Below are 17636 nucleotides of genomic sequence, written 5' to 3'. Positions count from 1 at the left end.
GTCGTGGTTCGAGGAGCGTGTGTTTAGAAACGGCTTGTCGTACGATATAAATTGTATATACACGTCGTAAGAGAAATTGGTCGGGTTCAAATAAATAAACATCCGTCTGAAAATGGGAGCGCTAAACAAACGATGATCTTGATCGTAAAATTCGCGAGGGCGGTGGCAGCATCGCTATTTATTTAAATAGTGGATATTTTTGTAAAACTTCTCTCCGCGCTACAATTCTCAACTTGCTTGTAATTTCAATTTCTTTTTCTCTCTGCTCCGCAGACTAATTTTCCTAACCTTTCCACAAAATTGTATAACTTTTGTTATTTCCACTTCCGCAATGTTATATAATTCTACAATTCGTTGTACGTGAATATGGTAGGTTAATAAATTCTAAAATTTACGTAATTTACTTTATCTCTCTACCGATGTAATCTTAGTTTCGATCCGGATCATAACGATCGGATAATTGAAATATCGGTAAATTCAAATTGTACGGTTACGTATCACCTAAAATATCACGGCGATGATTCCTTCGTTTTCGTTATTTCTATTATTTCCAAAAGGTATCTATCCGGAGATATTTTAAATCGAGCTGTTTCGTCGGTTATCGCTCTGTTAGGTCACTTTTTCCGATGGCAGGACACGTGTCCTGTTACACAGCGCTAGGGATGGGCGTCAAAGGAAGCAGCTAGTGACCTCGAGAAGCAACGTTTCTATTTAGGGCAGACGATAGACGATAAACCGTGCTCCAGGATGCAGCCTGATAGAAAGCGGCGCGTGCGATTTAATTTCATTAAGATAGATGGTCATTCATATGCGCGACATAATTCATTCTCGCGTCTCTCACTGTACTGCGCCGTTAACTTGTTCATCGTTGATTGGATTTTGATTATCTCATTGTTACTTATATACCCACTATTAAATCTAACTTTACTTCTAATTACTTCTAATTTGTGATCTACATGAATTATTACAAAAGCTTTTGTTTTAATCCCATAACGTATATTTGATTTATTTCTCGCATTCAGGTCGACATCGTATACGTAAATCATAAAAAATGCATTGCATTCTACGTCAGATACATGAAACCGTATCTTCTGCGTGTAATTTAAATCGAGTCTAGTTTAAATACATCCATTTTCCACTACCCAGCCATCAGAAATCAGATTGTTTAAATGTCAGCTTAATTTCGAGTCAAGTAACTTTAGTCGTACAAACACAAAGTTCAATAACTTAAACCTGACAATACATATTTCCAGCCAAAACGTAGCTCATTTTCATACGAATGAATACGTTCACGATGAATCTCCATTGTGAATAACCTCATTATTTCCGGAAACAGGTATCAGCGAAAAATCAGCAGAATAACGTTTATCTGCAGGTTTAATTAATTTCATTCTGATTAACAACGTTTTCGGTTCGTTAATGTAATTGGGTCATTAGATAACGCTTTCGAAACTGTAGCCACGAGTAACCTAAAGCGTCCGTGGAGCGGACGAACGACACTGATTATACGCTGAAAATAAACGAAGGCGACAGAAAAAAGGAGAGAATCGCTATTGTCTGACACCGCGATATACGCGTGTTACAAAACGATGACATCAAACGTATAAAACGGTTACGTTTTAGTGTACGATAAAAATTAGAAACATTTCGCGTAGCTTGCATCGAAAACAAGAGCAGAATCGTACAGAAATGCGTTGGCGGAGAAAATAAATCGACGTTTAAGATGGCGTACAGCTATAACATCGAAGAAGTACCGCCCGACGATGTTCCTTGCGTGGAACATGATATACGGCGTGCTAAAAAGTTTCTTCAAAAACACAGTCCACAGTCAGGTGATAGCTTGTGAGTTCGTGAATTTGAAACGCGACTTGCTCCATCGAATTTAATCGGTGGATCGGTGAATCGTTGAACGTAGAAAATTTGAAAAACGATAAAGGAATTAACCTCTTGTGCGATCAATTGATTAAAGTTAAAAGAAAATTGTTTCTGGATATAGAACGACCATCGAATATCGAAATTCCTGAGAAAGAAGAGTTTGAAGCGTGTTAGGAATTGTAATTGATTATATTTCAAAGTGACAGTTACGATCGCGATATTCTTATTTCTCGATAGAATGTATGAATAGGTTAGTTTGATGTAAAAGGCTGACAGCGTACCAAACTTTTGAACGTATGTATATCATTGGTCGGTATATCATTGTATATTTGGAATTATACTCGTTGTAAACAAGAAACTAAATGTACAGACATCTCTTAGCATCCCTTATGAAGTTAGAATTTAATAATAATTACATATCAGCTTCTTAGGAATAGCGAGACGCTTCGAGGAAATCTTATCGAGGTTATCAAATCAAAAATATTATCTTTGACTACTACTCGCTTTTGAATATAATCAACTATTTTAGTGGTCGATTTATTATTAATAAGTTTGCCTTACGATCTTCTGGAAACTACTTAAGGCAACTTCGATCAGTCATTGTTACCATATCATGTTACTATAGTACATGAAGAGATTACACACAGACAATTTTTAATTAGTAATTCTCAGTCTGCAAAAATTGCTAGTAAAGTTGGAATTTAAATTAACCTTTGTTAGACATATAATCCTCCTTTATTGAATCGATAAGAAATCTGTACCAAGAATGTGACTCGATATTATAATATAAAAGAAGTGTTTAATGAAATAGAGACTCGACTGTTTCATTGCTCAACTTATAATCAATTAATAGCGAGGATCGGAGTCGATCTCATTGTCTCTACAAATAGAAAGTATCGCAGTAGTAAACATTTCCTTAGATATTATTCTCGATTTCGAACGTTTCTTAGGTACGATCACTTGACGGAAGTATTAGCGAAGATACTCGCCGAGAGGCCAAAGAACGCGGTGGATATTTTCGAGGAATTCAGCAGAAAAGTCAAGGAGGAGAGATTCAAGACTCAGTCCAATCATCTACGAGACGTATACGTTGCACCGGCGCAGTATGAGGATGCGAAGGAGATCATCAAGCTGTTCAAGGTAGGGGCAACCAGCAATTAACGATTAAACCGGCATCTTTGATTTAACTGTCGTATAAAATAATAACGTGAACCGCGAGGAAGTTGGTCGTTATTTAGACGGGTACTTTGAGCGTCTTACTGCAATTTCAGAATGTTCAGAGTATCTACGAAGACAAGGGAGATAAACTCGAGACAGAAGAGGAAGAGGAAGAGGGGGATACGAAGAATAAAATACCCAACATGTTGGATCTTCTATTTTATTTCGAACAGACTGGCGTGGGATTGCCGCGAGTACAAATGGTGTTGCTTAATTTGTCTATACGAAAACTCATGGCCGAGTCTCCTATAGAAAATGTCAGGTAAATACCGAGATATGTTATTATCGTAAAGGAAATGTTCGAAAATGAATAAATTCGCGCGATAGATTTCGGATAGAAATCCTTAATAATTTAATTTCACGCGATATATTTTGGACAAAGGTTCTGAATAAATTTTTAAACAATATTCTTAAATTAATAATTTCACATGATAGATTTTGGGGAAAGATACTTGGCAGTCCAAAAAATTATTACGTGGTAGAAGCAGACTTGCAACCAGAGGAATTGAACAGAAGGTTAGAGGTAAACGAGTGACTTGGAAACGAAATTTCCATTTTTCACAATGAAATAACTCCAAGTACTGTCTATCTTGATATTATTCGCTTGAATCACTGAAACATTGTAAGCCAACACGACGGAGTAAATTCATTTTAGAAAGAGAGAGAGAGAGAGAGAGAGCAAAGCACTTTCTGAATATCGTCCACGCGTCTGCAGAGAATGGCGGAGGAGGAGAAACAGAGGCGTGAAGAGGAGCGAACCAGAGCGGAAGAAATGGCTATAGTGGAGAGAGAAGTTGCTGAAAACATGGAAAGAGAAGCGACGGAGGAAACTGAGGGAGTAGCTGAAGCAACGGAAGAAAAAGAACCGGAAGGTTTGAAGCTCGTCTTTCCGCCTCTACCTACTCATTCGTGGGTACCGCCAACGGAAGTGCCGCCGGAGAGAATCGGAACTGGTGCGAATACCAAGGTACACTTCACGAATATCTTTAATGTAGGAACAATAAAGACAGCAAAATTTTTTTACCGAAAAAAGAGATAGAAGTTAATTGTTACACGCGAATTAGATCGAGCTTCATTAAACTTGTGGAAATTGTAGTAGTTCGTGTGTTATTTTTTTAGAAATAAAACGCTTTTCATGTATTCGTGTAATTTTTAGGCAAAATTGCGACGTATCGTAAAAAGTTAGGAGCGCAACTTCCACAGAATTAAAAATAAAATTGTCTAATATGAGTCATGGTTTCTGGCTAACGATTAAACGTAACGATATCATTACGTTACATTCCATTAATCGAAGTGGAATCACATTGTACGCGTGGAAAACATCGACAGCATTCAAAGCGCAACGTTCGATCGAATTAATATGCGACGCAAAACACGGGGCGTGTTTTCCTGAGCGTGATCCCGGTGGTCGACTTTGTTCCAGGTGTATTTTGTATGCAACGAGCCCGGTTTGGACAAGTGGATCGAACTGCCACCGGTTACACCGCAGCAGATAGTAATTGCACGACAGATTGTTCGCTACTGCACAGGAAATTTGGAAACGCCGGTACGTGTTCATTTTCCACAGAGACAAAAAAATAAAATAAAAAAGAAAGAGAAAGGTGAAAAATATGAAAAATCGAGGAACCACGATTAAATTTCCGATTTATAGTATCACACTTTCCCACCATTCCCTGGCACCGAAAAGAATTATCTCCGTGCACAAATAGCCAGGATTAGCGCGACCACCCAAGTTTCTCCGATTGGATTTTTCACTTTTGGCGCCGGAGACGAGGAGGAAGAGTTGATGGAGGAAGTGGAGGAAGGTATATAACGTTTCGTGTTTATCTGGAAGAAAATTCGAAGAAGAAAGATCAGTACTATAAATTATTCGCAACGCTCATTACTGTTTTATATAAGACTCGTTTTATTAATCATAAAAGAGGAATTTTTCTACCTTATATAAATATATTATTCTTTAAATGCTATTCATTGCATGTATAGGTGGAGTATTATCGGAGAACGTGCATTACGATCCTTTGCCTATTAAGGATTTAATAGACCCTTCCATGTCGAACTGGTGTCATCATGCACCGTATCTTTTGAAACAAGGCCGCGTCGTATGGTGGAATCCGAAGGCAGCACAAGAAGAAGTTAGTCTTTCTTATAATAATAACAACAGAGACACAAGTTTGTAAAGAATAAGCGAAACTTCTAAAACGACCAAATGTACTTCGTTATGATCGAAACAAAAGAATCTTACCGAAAAAGTTTAGATAAAATTAATCGAGAACAAAATTTTATTTTTAAAATGAATATTGCACCGATCTAACATTGGGAGCTAGCATATATCTATATAGAAAATATCTACATAGAAAATATCTATCATGGACTACTTATCATGAAATTAGGAAATTGGAGAGGAAGAGGAAGTGGGTGAAGAAGAGGAGGAGGAGACAAGAGCTGGACCCGAGGCAGAGGTTGGTCCACCACTTTTGACACCGCTATCGGAAGACGCTATCGTGGATTCGATAATACCGTGGAGAGTCTTGCAATCTTCTCACGTTCAACTTGACCAGGCAGTTGCGTTAATTAGATCAAATATTTGGCCTGGCGCATTCGCGTTCGCCTGTGGAAGGTGCGTGCACTCTAACCCCTACTCAATAATGATTTTCCATTAAGCAGACGTATCTTTGATATTTATGTCGCCGACGAGTATAAATTCCCCTTGGGATATCGAAGAAACAGCACGGCAAGCTTGGCCACGAGGGGTACGGTTTTATCATGGGGCGAATCAACCGGGAAAAGAGGAATTATGGCGCGTTAAAGGAAAATTAATGCGCGAGAAATTACGCTAATGTTACTTTAATGGTGTCTCTCCACAGGCGTTTCGCTAACGTGTACATCGGCTGGGGTCACAAATACATCACGTACAATTACAGTCCACCGTCCATGCCACCTGTGCAAGATCAGTACATAATCGGTCCCGAGATTATGGAAATCCAAGATCCCACCTTCGAACAAGAAGAAGCTTACAGAATTTCCCAGATGCCACCTCCGCCAGTTATACCGATGGGTAAGATCAATGAAATTAATAGTATAATTGGATTGAGAAGATTTTATTTTTCTCGCGTTATGCAAAAAAGGAATTGTTCTTGCAGGAGAGGAAGAGGAAGAAGGAGTTGAGGAAGAAGAGGAAGAAGAAGAAGAGGAAGATTAAGAAGATGAGCAATCTGGATAACTGCGTTACCAGTAAGGTTTGGATCTAGAAGGATCTAGATTTACTGGTAAAACAGACGAATTCGACTGTTGGTACCCTTATAATTGACTTATCTTGAGAGAGAGAACAATGTTTCTTACTATTCAAATCAATCTATGTAAGAAAATAATATTCTAATGTTGAACACTTTATGTGCATATGAAAAACTATGATACTATATATTATATATATATTACAATTAAGTTTAATATTTAAAAATTAATTGAAAAGCTACATGATCTTTAAAAGTTTATATCTATCGAAAAATGTTTGGAAAATGTTTCAATATAAGTATTAAAAACTATATTTATGGTGATTTGTATATTTTAATGGTGTACAGCGTTTTTTAAGAATTAAAGCAAAAAACATTTCTTATAGATCAGTTTTCAATCGGTAAGATAGGAATTTCTTCCTAGGGAATTTTGTTTCCTAAACGTTTGATTCGAATTACTGCAGCACGTGCTACATATATATATATATATACATATTGTTCTATATCATATTATAACCTCTGAACCACGAATTTCCCGCCAAGTATAACTAACAACATATGCTTTTTAATTGTAAAAAACGGACATGTCTGAGGAAACGCCGGAAAGTGAATTTAGATTACGACCAATGAATTGTGAATTAAACCAACTTTCAATGCCTGATGGATCGGCAATGCTAATGCAAGGTAGGATAACCTTAATTATCACTATCATTATTTATTAATAACGTTTTATATACTTTAGGAAATACTGCTGTAGTTGCTGGAATATATGGACCGATAGAAGCAAAACCACAAAAAATGATTTATGATAAAGCATCAGTCGAAGTATCATACAGTCCTATCAAAGGTCCGGCAAGTAAGTGAAACAAAATGTTTAATTATTGAATGAAACCTGATTCAATTGCTCAACAATATAATGATATTAATGCATTATTAATTTTTTCAAGAGGTGGATGACAGAATGACAGAAATGTATATCAAAGAAACTTGTGAAGCTGCAATAATTGTTACTTTCCATCCAGCAACTGCTATATGCATTAATGTACAAGAATTAGAAGATTCTGGTGGGGTATGATCTTTATATTCCTAGTATAAAACCCCTTATACTATATATTAATAAATATGAATAAATTTTAGATATTAGCCTGTACAATAAATGCAGCATGCTTGGCACTTATTAATGCTGGTATCCCAATGAAATTTACTATTGCAGCAGTGAATTGTATGATACAGGAAGGCACAGAAAATATTATACTGGATCCTGATACTACTCAATTACAGGTATTTAAAGGAATATTTATATACTTTAAGGGAAATATTGAGATATTTAATGAATTATTTGATCATTTTAGGAAGCTAGAGCAGAATTTACATTTGCATTTGATAGTATGAAAAAAGATGTCATATGTTGTAATACTGTTGGTTGTTTTACGGAGACAGAATTTTTGGAAGCAATGGAAAAATGTAAACAAGTTAGTCAATATGTATTTGATTTCTATAGAAATCTTGTAAAAAAGTATGCAAATGTGATATAATATATATGTATTGTTTGCAAAACATGTTTTAAATACTTCTGTCAGGATCAAGCAACTTGCCATTACCATCTTTTTACCACATGCGAAAAAATCGATTTAATGATCTATTAAATCAATTAAAAATGAGTATTTTTATTTAATCTTTATCAAAATGATATAAATTTTGTCAAATATCAACTTTAAATATAAGAAAACACAAAAAATTATTTATTTATTTATTTATTATTTATTTAGAGAAAAATTATAAGCAAATTGCAAATTGTGGCAACTAATAATCAAAAAGTTCTAAAAACAATCGCGATATCTCGTTATTCGTAACAGTAAAACAAACACAACTATCATTTCATTGCATTAAATTCGTCGGGTCTCTTCTAAATTTAGTCCCAAAAATCTCTAATTACAAAAAAAAAAAAAGAACCATGGTTAACCATTATCTTATATACGTACGTGCAAAAAAATACGTTCGAAATTCATCTTGTGACCACGACCGTTATAATGAATGTGAATAATCGATAAGCGAAACTAGAGACAAGTTGTATTTTCTACTCGAGCCAGTTTCACTGTCGATTTCTTAAATTTGAATTCCAGAGACAGGGTGGACACGCTATAACGCGCCTACCCGATCGAAGACTGTCTGATCTGTCCTGATCCTACCCATTTATAATTAACGCTAACACCAGAAGGTATGCTACCTGTCTACCTAACACTAGATTTGGAAAAATGGCAAGAATCAAGCTAACCAACACAATCATCCTTCAGTTCTCAGACATACCATCCGGATGCGAAAAGCTTACACTAGAGAGAGGTTCCGAAACGTCTCAAACATTCGAGTATGACATACAACTTTTACATTCTAATAATTAACGTAACATTTTCCTAAAATCAATTGACGGTGGCTAGCGATCATTGTTTTATTAGCGATTAACTCTATCCTGAATTGATATATAAAGCATAAAATATTATTACTCGCAGGTAAAAGATTTACGTTACCTAACCAATCACCCGTGTCGATTCGGACTATTCGCCATACGACATGATTGGATGACTGGAAGAATAAAAGTCGCATGCAACTCGCCATTAGACGCGAAAGATATCGTCATTAATGTTACCTCTGTTCAGAAAAGTGTTCCGTTCCCTCAAATATCGTATCCTATGGTGGAAGTGGAGGTTACGCAAAATCTATAATAAAAAGTGATTGAACTCCATTAAATGCTCAAATTTGCTTGGATGTTATAAATTAATGGCTTAACTGTTATAAATTAATATCAAACTTCTGTAAATCGATGAATACGAGAAAGTACTTTATGTTATATCCACTTCTTCAGTACCTTGACTTTGTTTCAAATTTTGCCAATTTTCATGTTTGAATTGAGTATACGGTAGAATTCCATTTATTTGAATTTATCGCGGGATGAATACGTAATTCATATAATTGAAGTTCATATGATAAAAGCGTACTTATCCTCCTTACTACTTACGATTTCTTCTTCGTATGATAATAGTTCACGTCCAGAGAAGTAAATTTAATCACCAAATGTTTATTTCATTAAAATCTTGTATAAGTAAACGAAGCGCGTTCAAACGAACTAACTACGTCCGACATAATGTTATAAACTGTAGAGGGCGTAATAAAACCTCTAAATGGTCGGTGTTACAGAACATGTGGCGGAATATCTCTGTGGATATAATATCACGGAATAAGAACTTTATTCTGACTAATTTTCAATGCTATATTTTTATAATACTTTTTGTAATATTTTTATAATATTAATTATTAGTATACATAGAATATTACAAGACTTTAACATCCTATTCCTACAAACTTTCGTTTGAAATTAGCGTTTAGTTAAATACAATAACTGCAGATGGCTCCAATAATTTCTCCGTAAAGTGGTGCACTCTAGTTGTAGCTTTAGTGACGAATTCTTATCCGCGGTTTGTGGTTTGTCACGTTTAAAGAAAATTTCGTTTTCGTCTTGTTGCCCTGTCATAAATCGTAATTCAGTTTTTACTATACAACGAGCACAGTAAATAATCTAGTTAATCATTTTTCTGTTATCATTGTTTGCAACACAATTCCTCATTACGATGTACTTATTTCTATTTTCAGATCGGCGCTAGAATCAATTGGGAAGTACTTCTAACCGTCGTACTTCAAATTCGATCAATTTCCGAGGAGATAGTTCGTCTAATCAGTTTATTATTTAATTACATATAATTAGATACCTGCATGATCTTTCTTATATCTCAAACGCACGCAATTGCATTAATATGTTCAGAGTTATGTTATCGCCTCGCCAGACATTCTCGCGCAATATTTCCCTGTAATGCATAAATATCAAGAAGCAAATTCAAATCAACAGGTAGCTTCTCAACTTCCTCCGTCGCCCTAGCAATATAACTTTAAGTTTCGCGGTCATTTATCATCGCAGCCCATTAACTTGCGCCATAACAATCGGCGTTTCTTAGATTGCAATTATAGTAAATTTTCGTGCAGCTTTAACGAACCGTGTATATGCTTCTCTAATAACAGCAACGACTTTTCGTTGCCATCTTGTCTACTGGATACAATGAATTATTATACAAGTGTTTCGTTACTTCCCTCTTCCATCGTGATAGCTTGAGTGTCGTGACGAATCGCTGACTCAGCTGTGTCAATCATTTCGGTTGCGTTAATTTCTGTGGCTGCTTTCAGGGGAACCGTGCGGTAGACGATTTAAGGTTATAGTATGCATAGACACATAAATACCTATAACCTATGCATATGTATATATACCTATCTGTGAAACATAATGTATATATGTAGCTATTTATAAAATACCACGTTTGTAGAAATAGTTCAAATACAATAAATAATTTAAATACAATAGTCATATTATCGCAGGAGTTTTGAATTTTACATAATATTTCAAGTAATCGATCATATTCGCGCGATTTCGAAACAATGTAACAATGCATACAAATAGACTTCTCCGATAATCTTTGCATTACCATGCAAGAGTAGATATGCATCGGTTATGCATGTTGCTTCGTTAAAGCCAGCGTGGCGTGTAGCGAACGTGACATTGTGGAATAAATAAAGTTATATAATATGGTAGAATAAATGTGCATATCGATATCGTGTCCGGCGAATTTGCATCGGCGCACGTGGTACTACATTTCGACCTATCGCCGTAGCGCGGCGCTATTAAAAACGAATGGCAACCAATTACGCGGGAATGCAATTGCGACCATCTCCGTACGAAAATGATCGTTCTCTGCGATATTTCCCAGATCCGTTCTCCGACTTTGATAATTGCCAGTTGGCCAATTATCATTTGTAATTCCGTCAGAGTTCGAAGCAAACTATGCTCGAAAGTAACTATGCTACCGTGACTGAAATTCAGCCGTGCTTGTACGTTCGTTCTCCGTTTCTAAACTGGCAACAAACGGTTCCCTTAACGTACAGGATAATGAGGTCTATCCGCGATTCTGGTTATCGTTGCCGAGTATCTTAGACCTTTTCCAGAGAGGCAAAGAGCAACTAACTGACACGTAAAAAATCCTTACCAACGTCCTTGCTTGACGGTTTTCAACCTTGTCGGCAGTCTTCCTACGCGATTATCCGTGTCATCGACGAGCTTACAGCGATTGACTGTGCGTGTTAGTCGCGTATGAGTGTATCGTATGTGTAGTATGTAGCGTATCGTGCAACGTGGGTGACAGTGGAGAGAGTGATGCCTACGAAGGAGATCTCGGAGAGGAAAGAGACAGCTAGCCTCGACGAAACGAATAGAGTGAGAAGGGTAACGATGTGAAAGACGAAAGGAGAGGAATAAGGGGAGGAAAAGGGAGAGGAAGGGGGACAGAGAAACGCGTAGCATGAAATAAAAGGGGAGGGAGTGAACAGCTAAGGGGGGAGAGCAAAGTAGGGTGGGCGGCGACCGTTTCAAGCGGAGGAGTGCCGTAGGGGCCGATAGGAACGAAGACCGTTGAGTTTGAGGCGAGGTGAGTGAAGCGCGGGCGTCACGACGACGTCGGTATCGTGGCTGGCCTCCGCCAATCCGTCCCTCAGCGGCCATGTTGCTCGTATACCTGGGGCGGAGCGCCATGGTCTCTGTCTTTTTACGTTCTCCAAGCTTCTCTTCCGCTCGCTCGCTTGTTCTCCTCCTTCTTCGCAACCAACGTCGCGTCCTCGTCTTCTCGTCGTTTCTATTCTTCTCCTTCTTTCTTCCCTTCTTTTTTTCATTCGTTTTGTTTCGTTTTTCTTCCTTCGCCTCGCTCCCTCTATCTGGTACGCGTACCTTGTTCTTCTCGTTCGCGCTCGCGTTACACTTCTCGCAGTCGCGCTTCTTTGTAGCTCCTCTTTCTGCTCGGCCACCTTCTTCTTCTTCTTCGGGGGTAGCCGATCGCGCACCTGTGTGACCGGTGACGTAATACAGCTGGTATCTTGACCGCCAGCCGACCCTTTTCGCTTCGGTACAAGAACCGATCGTGTCACGGTAGCGTTGATCTTCGTGGTTTATGAACACTCCTTGGTTCGCCAAGTCTTCGCGTTCTTTCCTTCATTTACTTAGATATTCTGTACAAACCGTTTAAAAATTATACGTAGAATTATTATATACAGAATATTCTCAATCCTACGGAAATCTGATGCAATATCGCGGTATGATAGGTTATGTAGTATTTCCGGGACAATTATTTATCTTATATTCTTGCCAGAATCGTTCGTTTTCTATCATCATTTTTAAATGCTTCTCCCGAATTTTACAACAGAATGATCTGCGACGTAATTGGGACGTAACAGGACCATAGAAAAGATCTTATAGGAAAAGATACAAAGTTGAGATACATGTATAAACTTGAGATTCGTTCAATTATTTCTTAATACGAAACGAATAATAATTGCTATTGTACTGTTAGTGTCACGTTTCGTGTAGATATCGTCCCTTTCGATGCGAGTTTAGATATCCATCTTCCAGTACACAAGTATGTACCTACTTAAAGTCGGGTGACTTGAATTCAGACAAATTTCAAGTCAATTAGCGCGTATAAACACAAGCTGGATATCAAGTTGTTAGAATTCACCTAACTCGACTAATCGAAAACGGGGCTTAATTGAAGAACTGTATCCCTGAACGAGTGATCGGTTCGCGTGGAATCTTCCACGCGGTGGTTGCTTAAACGCATCGACTCAATAGAATCTGTAAGATATACGAGACGGAGAAACGGCATCTGCGAAGTCGAAGTGAATTATTTCCAGCGTGGACACGAGCAATTATTAGGATGCACACGGCCACTCGAGTTTCCCTCCGCGTCGTTCCGTCTAGGCGGCGGCGTAGCCGTTGATTTACGCCGCGTTACTCGGCAACGTTTTCGCCTCGCAACTGGGAAATAACAGTTCCGTACTTAACGTTTCGTTTTACGATTACGCGAATCGTATGTAATTGCCGGCTGCGAGCTCTGGCCGCCAGCGCGATTGTATTTCGCCTTCGAGACCGCGTCAACTGTCCTATAGATCTTGGCGCGGCGAAAGAGAGCCGGGATAATTGCGCGAACGCGGGTCCCGCCGGGAAACTCTGCAATTATCGGTATAGTATAGCGTTGCTCTCGCGCGAATGGAATTCCTTGGCTCGTTACGATCTTTCTTACAAATCAATTAGCCGAACATGAAGATATCACCGAGGAAATCGAGAACGATCACGTTTCGTTGCACGATTTTCTTTGAGAATTCGTCTTTTTAAGTTGCTTTGCTCTGCCGGATATGTGTAGGGCAGAAGCATAGATATGTGGCATAGCAATTTCTAAATATTTTATATATGTAATACGTAGATATATTAAATGGTTTACTTATTGTTAGTATATTAATTTAGATTAAAAATGATAATAGATCTAGAATGATTTTGTTTCGTTATGGTAATAGATTACAGGTAAATAATATAATTGTTCAAGGTGTATAAAAATCGTTAAATTTGCTGTGTTTTTATTGGATAGAAAATATATAACAACGAGTTTACAAATCGCTAGGATTTAATTTATCGAAATATTTTGTTCTACCTATGTAGCTATCTACTTATATTAAGGACATTTAAATTATTAGAAGTTAAATTTATGATATGATTATCAACAATTCATCTTTATTCATTTTTAATTTCGCGATCAAAGTCTGATTAAGAAATAATACAGTAGACGTCTATTCCAGTGGGTATTTTATGAAGATGATTTGAAACGTAATTACGATATCATTTGGCTTAAAATTAACTTTTCTTAACGTTTATCAACTTCTTTCCACAAACAGAGATAGTATAATTAAATATTATTCGGTTGACGACAGCGCGATGCGACATCATTCGGATTCTTTTGGTGCATCGAGGCTTATGTTGGAGCCAAAGATAGTAAATTGACAATACTAAAAAATACGATACACAAACGTAGCGCAATTTGTTCTTTTCATTTTCTATTTATTCATCTCGAGAGTAAAAGCTTGGAAGAATATCTCAAATTCGATAAATATATGAGAGTTACATCGATATGGTAATTTCAAGTTGCTTGAGTTCGGATAATTTGAATAATCTGAACGAAACTTAGCGATAGGCACTTTTATACAGAACTATAAAATGGCGATAGAATTTTTGCACGTAGGTACAATCCGTAAATATTTTTCCATCATTTTAGTCAAGTACCTATATACCTGCTTACGTTAAAATCGTATTTAATCATTGTGAAGATCGCAGAACAGCATTCGAACGATCGTTCTACAATTCAACCGTCTTTTCCGGTGGAAAACGCGGCGTCCGGCATGCGGATCCCCGGTGTTTGCGTAACCCGACAAAATATACAGATCGAATTCGGAGTGATTTGTTTTCTTTGCCGTTAGAAATTTTGTTCGGCCGTCCTAGATGGCTACCGGGTGAAAATAAACATTTTTCCGGGCTTTTTTGCCGGTGCACACACGCACACGTTATTCGCGTAGCGTGGACGCGCGCGTCAAATAGTTGGAAACGGCCGAGCATTCATCTTCCAACTATTATCTCCAACATAACTCATCTGTTTTCCCCATCAGCCAAATTGCCGTTCTCTCTCGAAATCGACCAATCTCCTCCCTTTCATCCTGTTCTCTCTCTATTCTGTCAAACACTGCCCGCTTTTACATCGGTGACTTACGATTCGCGAAAAAGTATCACCCTGAAATCCCATCCAGTTTTGTGATTTACTGAAAAAGACAAATTTTCACCTAGACGTATGTAGGCAGAAAAATTCGAAGGTTGTCGCGGAAATCAAACCTATTCGGAGAAAGGTCTATCGTTATTTTTCACTGGCGATCAACGTAGTTTCACTCTGAATAATTCTATGATCGTTAGATTTCGGATATTTATGTGCAATTATATTGTTAAATTATGTATTATACTTTATGAAATATTGTATTGAATATTGTTACTAGTATTATACTTTACTTTGGATATTTTATATATCCTTTTTTAAATTTCCCACAAATGCCTAAGAGTGCACGGTGCAATTATCATCCCTCAATTTTGTCAGGCTTCTAGCATCTGCCCTAGGTATCTCGGACAGCGATTTAACGATATCGCGTTATTTCACGTTACTACTTGACTTTCTTGCATTGGGGCATCGAGTTTCAGGGTTCTGGGGGTTCTAGAAGCCAGGACATCCCGCGGACGAGACCTACCTATCCACGGGGGTCAGAAACGTAGAAAGATAGATAGATAGAGAGAGAGAGAGAGAGAGAGAGAAAGAGAGAGAGAGAGAGATCGTGCTCGATCCGTTCTCGGCGGGGATGCTCCGAATTCCGAAAACGAGACCGTGCTCCTCTCGTGGGCGGATCGTGGCCCATAAATACTTGCGGTGTAAACACGAGTCGCCGAATGTTTGGCCAGCCCGAGCTCGGCCAACCGTGCCACGGATTCGATCGTCTGATGTAAACCCTTTGGTTAAATAAACCGGGCGGCAGCGTACGAGCCACGTTTCGTACGCACACATCCAACGATCGTTGTGTGACGGTGTTAGTGAGCAATAACGCGAGTGAATTAATTATTAATTCCACCCCTGGCCTGGCTATCCTTGCCTGGACCGAATGGCCTGGCACTGCGTTGAAACCAGACGAGATTCGCGACGATCTTCGGTTAGAAGAAACGTGTTTACGATACGCAGAGGATATCGGTTTTATGGAGTATCGAAATTCGTAACGTAAGGGAAAGAAATTTAGCCGGTCGATAGTAAGATCCGCGTCTCGAGGTGCGAGCATTTTATCTTCACAATCGCGAGCTCTTATCTGATTCGGCAAAACACCGTCGGAGGAAGCAGTAAATCATTTTGCCACGGGGAACAATCGAAATTCAGGTATTGTCACGTGGCGGTCATGAGATCCGTCGTTGCGACATAGAGCTCGAACGTTCGATCTACGTTTCATGCACCGATTTCTCGGAAACGTTGAAACACTCGTATCGTAATACGATCGTACACCGAGATATTTTTATACTTCGGAATAATTTTGTAACACCGTGGCATACAGCTACGTGATATAAGGCGCTATTTACAGATATAGCAAATATTGTAGATAACGTATGGCTAATTAATTAAAATATTTTTTACAAATTGTACGTACGTATATTTGTGGGTTTATAAGTATTTGGTCATTGGCGAAAAAATATACCTGCCATTGCATTGTATCGATATAAAACGAGGATTTTATTAAGAAATACTATATCCTTGTCATCTTATCTATGCAATTATTTAACACAAGGAACGGTTTGTTTCTCTTTTTTAACAAATTTATCGCGTCTTTAAATAAAATAAATGAGATTGATATATATTTCCAGTGTATCGACGCCGATCTCTATTAGCCACAAGCCTCGACGTGAACCGTGTATTTACAGTGGTAGCACCAAAATTAACCTCGTCTGCGTCACCAAAAATTATCTCGCTCTTACTTCAAACACCCATATTTTTGCAAAATCAGAAACCTATAAACTCATTGATGAAAGCGATAAAAACTTCTACCAATACGTTAACGATAAATATGCCTAACCGTTATAATGTGAAATAATGCGAAAAAGAAAAGATCTCGCCCCGACCCATCAATTAAATCGTCCAACAAAATAAAGAACGGCAATTGATCGTCGACCCACCGGGAGAGCAGGCATTCCACCCGAATACCTCGTTCGTAAACGCGAATATTACCGAACTACCCTCGAACGGACGTGTTGCGTACGCGCCGATGTACGAGCGAGTATTAAAACGCGTTATCGCGGCAAATAGCCGTCGTTTTTCGACGTGGGTAACAGGGAAAGAAGGGTCGCGCGTTTCGTCGTCAAGGCTTATTCATAACGCGCGCGAACGGACGCGCGAGTAGTGCACGTGTAACCGCGAGGCGAGAGGCGCGTTTATCGCGCGATGCAACGTGCAATGTGCGTCGGGTGGGCTGCGCCACGGGGGTCTCTCGTCCCGGACGTGTATTTATGGCCGAAAAAATATTTTATCATAATAATACGAAGATACGTAGCCACGGTAGACTCTGCCATTCTCTCTTTCTCCTTCTGCTTCTCCTTTTCCCTCACCTTATCCCTGGTTCGTGCGATCGTGGTGCAAATGAGCAGCTCGCGTATCCACCGTATAAAAGAGAACTCGGATCTCCACCGTGTTCTCTCAATGTTGCCTCGTTTCCTCGTAAGGACTCGAAGGTAGTAGATACGTGGTACGTAGCCGACGCGATAGGTTCGCGCGATTACCAGAAAAGTTATTAGGATATCGATCGGGATCGAGGATTTTTCGTTGGTTTTTA

At 38.4% G+C, this 17636-nt stretch overlaps 2 protein-coding genes across 5 annotated transcripts; both read left to right on the top strand.

The window, feature by feature from the left end:
* Positions 1-1631: 1631 nt before the first annotated feature.
* Positions 1632-6477, top strand: LOC122567987 (radial spoke head protein 6 homolog A). 2 transcript variants are annotated; one of them, XM_043727218.1, is made up of 11 exons: positions 1632-1842; positions 2826-3015; positions 3147-3355; positions 3529-3616; positions 3809-4060; positions 4517-4639; positions 4745-4898; positions 5077-5225; positions 5484-5654; positions 6015-6148; positions 6234-6477. In XM_043727218.1, exons 1-11 carry the CDS (start codon positions 1724-1726, stop codon positions 6256-6258), a joined length of 1614 nt encoding a protein of 537 aa, XP_043583153.1. In that variant the 5' UTR covers positions 1632-1723; the 3' UTR covers positions 6259-6477. The 2 variants fall into 2 exon arrangements, with proteins under 2 accessions (XP_043583153.1, XP_043583152.1); XM_043727217.1 differs by having other exon boundaries at positions 5484-5710; positions 5958-6148.
* A 355-nt stretch (positions 6478-6832) lies between these two features.
* Positions 6833-10715, top strand: LOC122567964 (exosome complex component RRP46). Of its 3 annotated transcripts, XR_006316934.1 has the most exons (8): positions 6833-7007; positions 7066-7179; positions 7271-7392; positions 7461-7604; positions 7676-7795; positions 8447-8541; positions 8618-8688; positions 8831-8975. XR_006316934.1 is itself a non-coding variant. In XM_043727167.1 (6 exons), the coding sequence occupies exons 1-6, from the start codon at positions 6908-6910 to the stop codon at positions 10074-10076; spliced, it is 708 nt and encodes a 235-aa protein (XP_043583102.1). In that variant the 5' UTR covers positions 6833-6907; the 3' UTR covers positions 10077-10715. The 3 variants fall into 3 exon arrangements, 2 of the variants coding, with proteins under 2 accessions (XP_043583102.1, XP_043583103.1); XM_043727167.1 differs by lacking the exons at positions 8447-8541; positions 8618-8688; positions 8831-8975 and adding an exon at positions 9969-10715; XM_043727168.1 differs by lacking the exons at positions 8447-8541; positions 8618-8688; positions 8831-8975 and having other exon boundaries at positions 7676-7880.
* Positions 10716-17636: the final 6921 nt, after the last annotated feature.

The sequence above is a fragment of the Bombus pyrosoma genome, linkage group LG5 (genome assembly GCF_014825855.1).
Source record: "Bombus pyrosoma isolate SC7728 linkage group LG5, ASM1482585v1, whole genome shotgun sequence".
NCBI lineage: Eukaryota > Metazoa > Arthropoda > Insecta > Hymenoptera > Apidae > Bombus > Bombus pyrosoma.
Note: the sequence above shows the minus strand (reverse complement) of the source record. Positions and strands in the feature narration are given on the sequence as shown.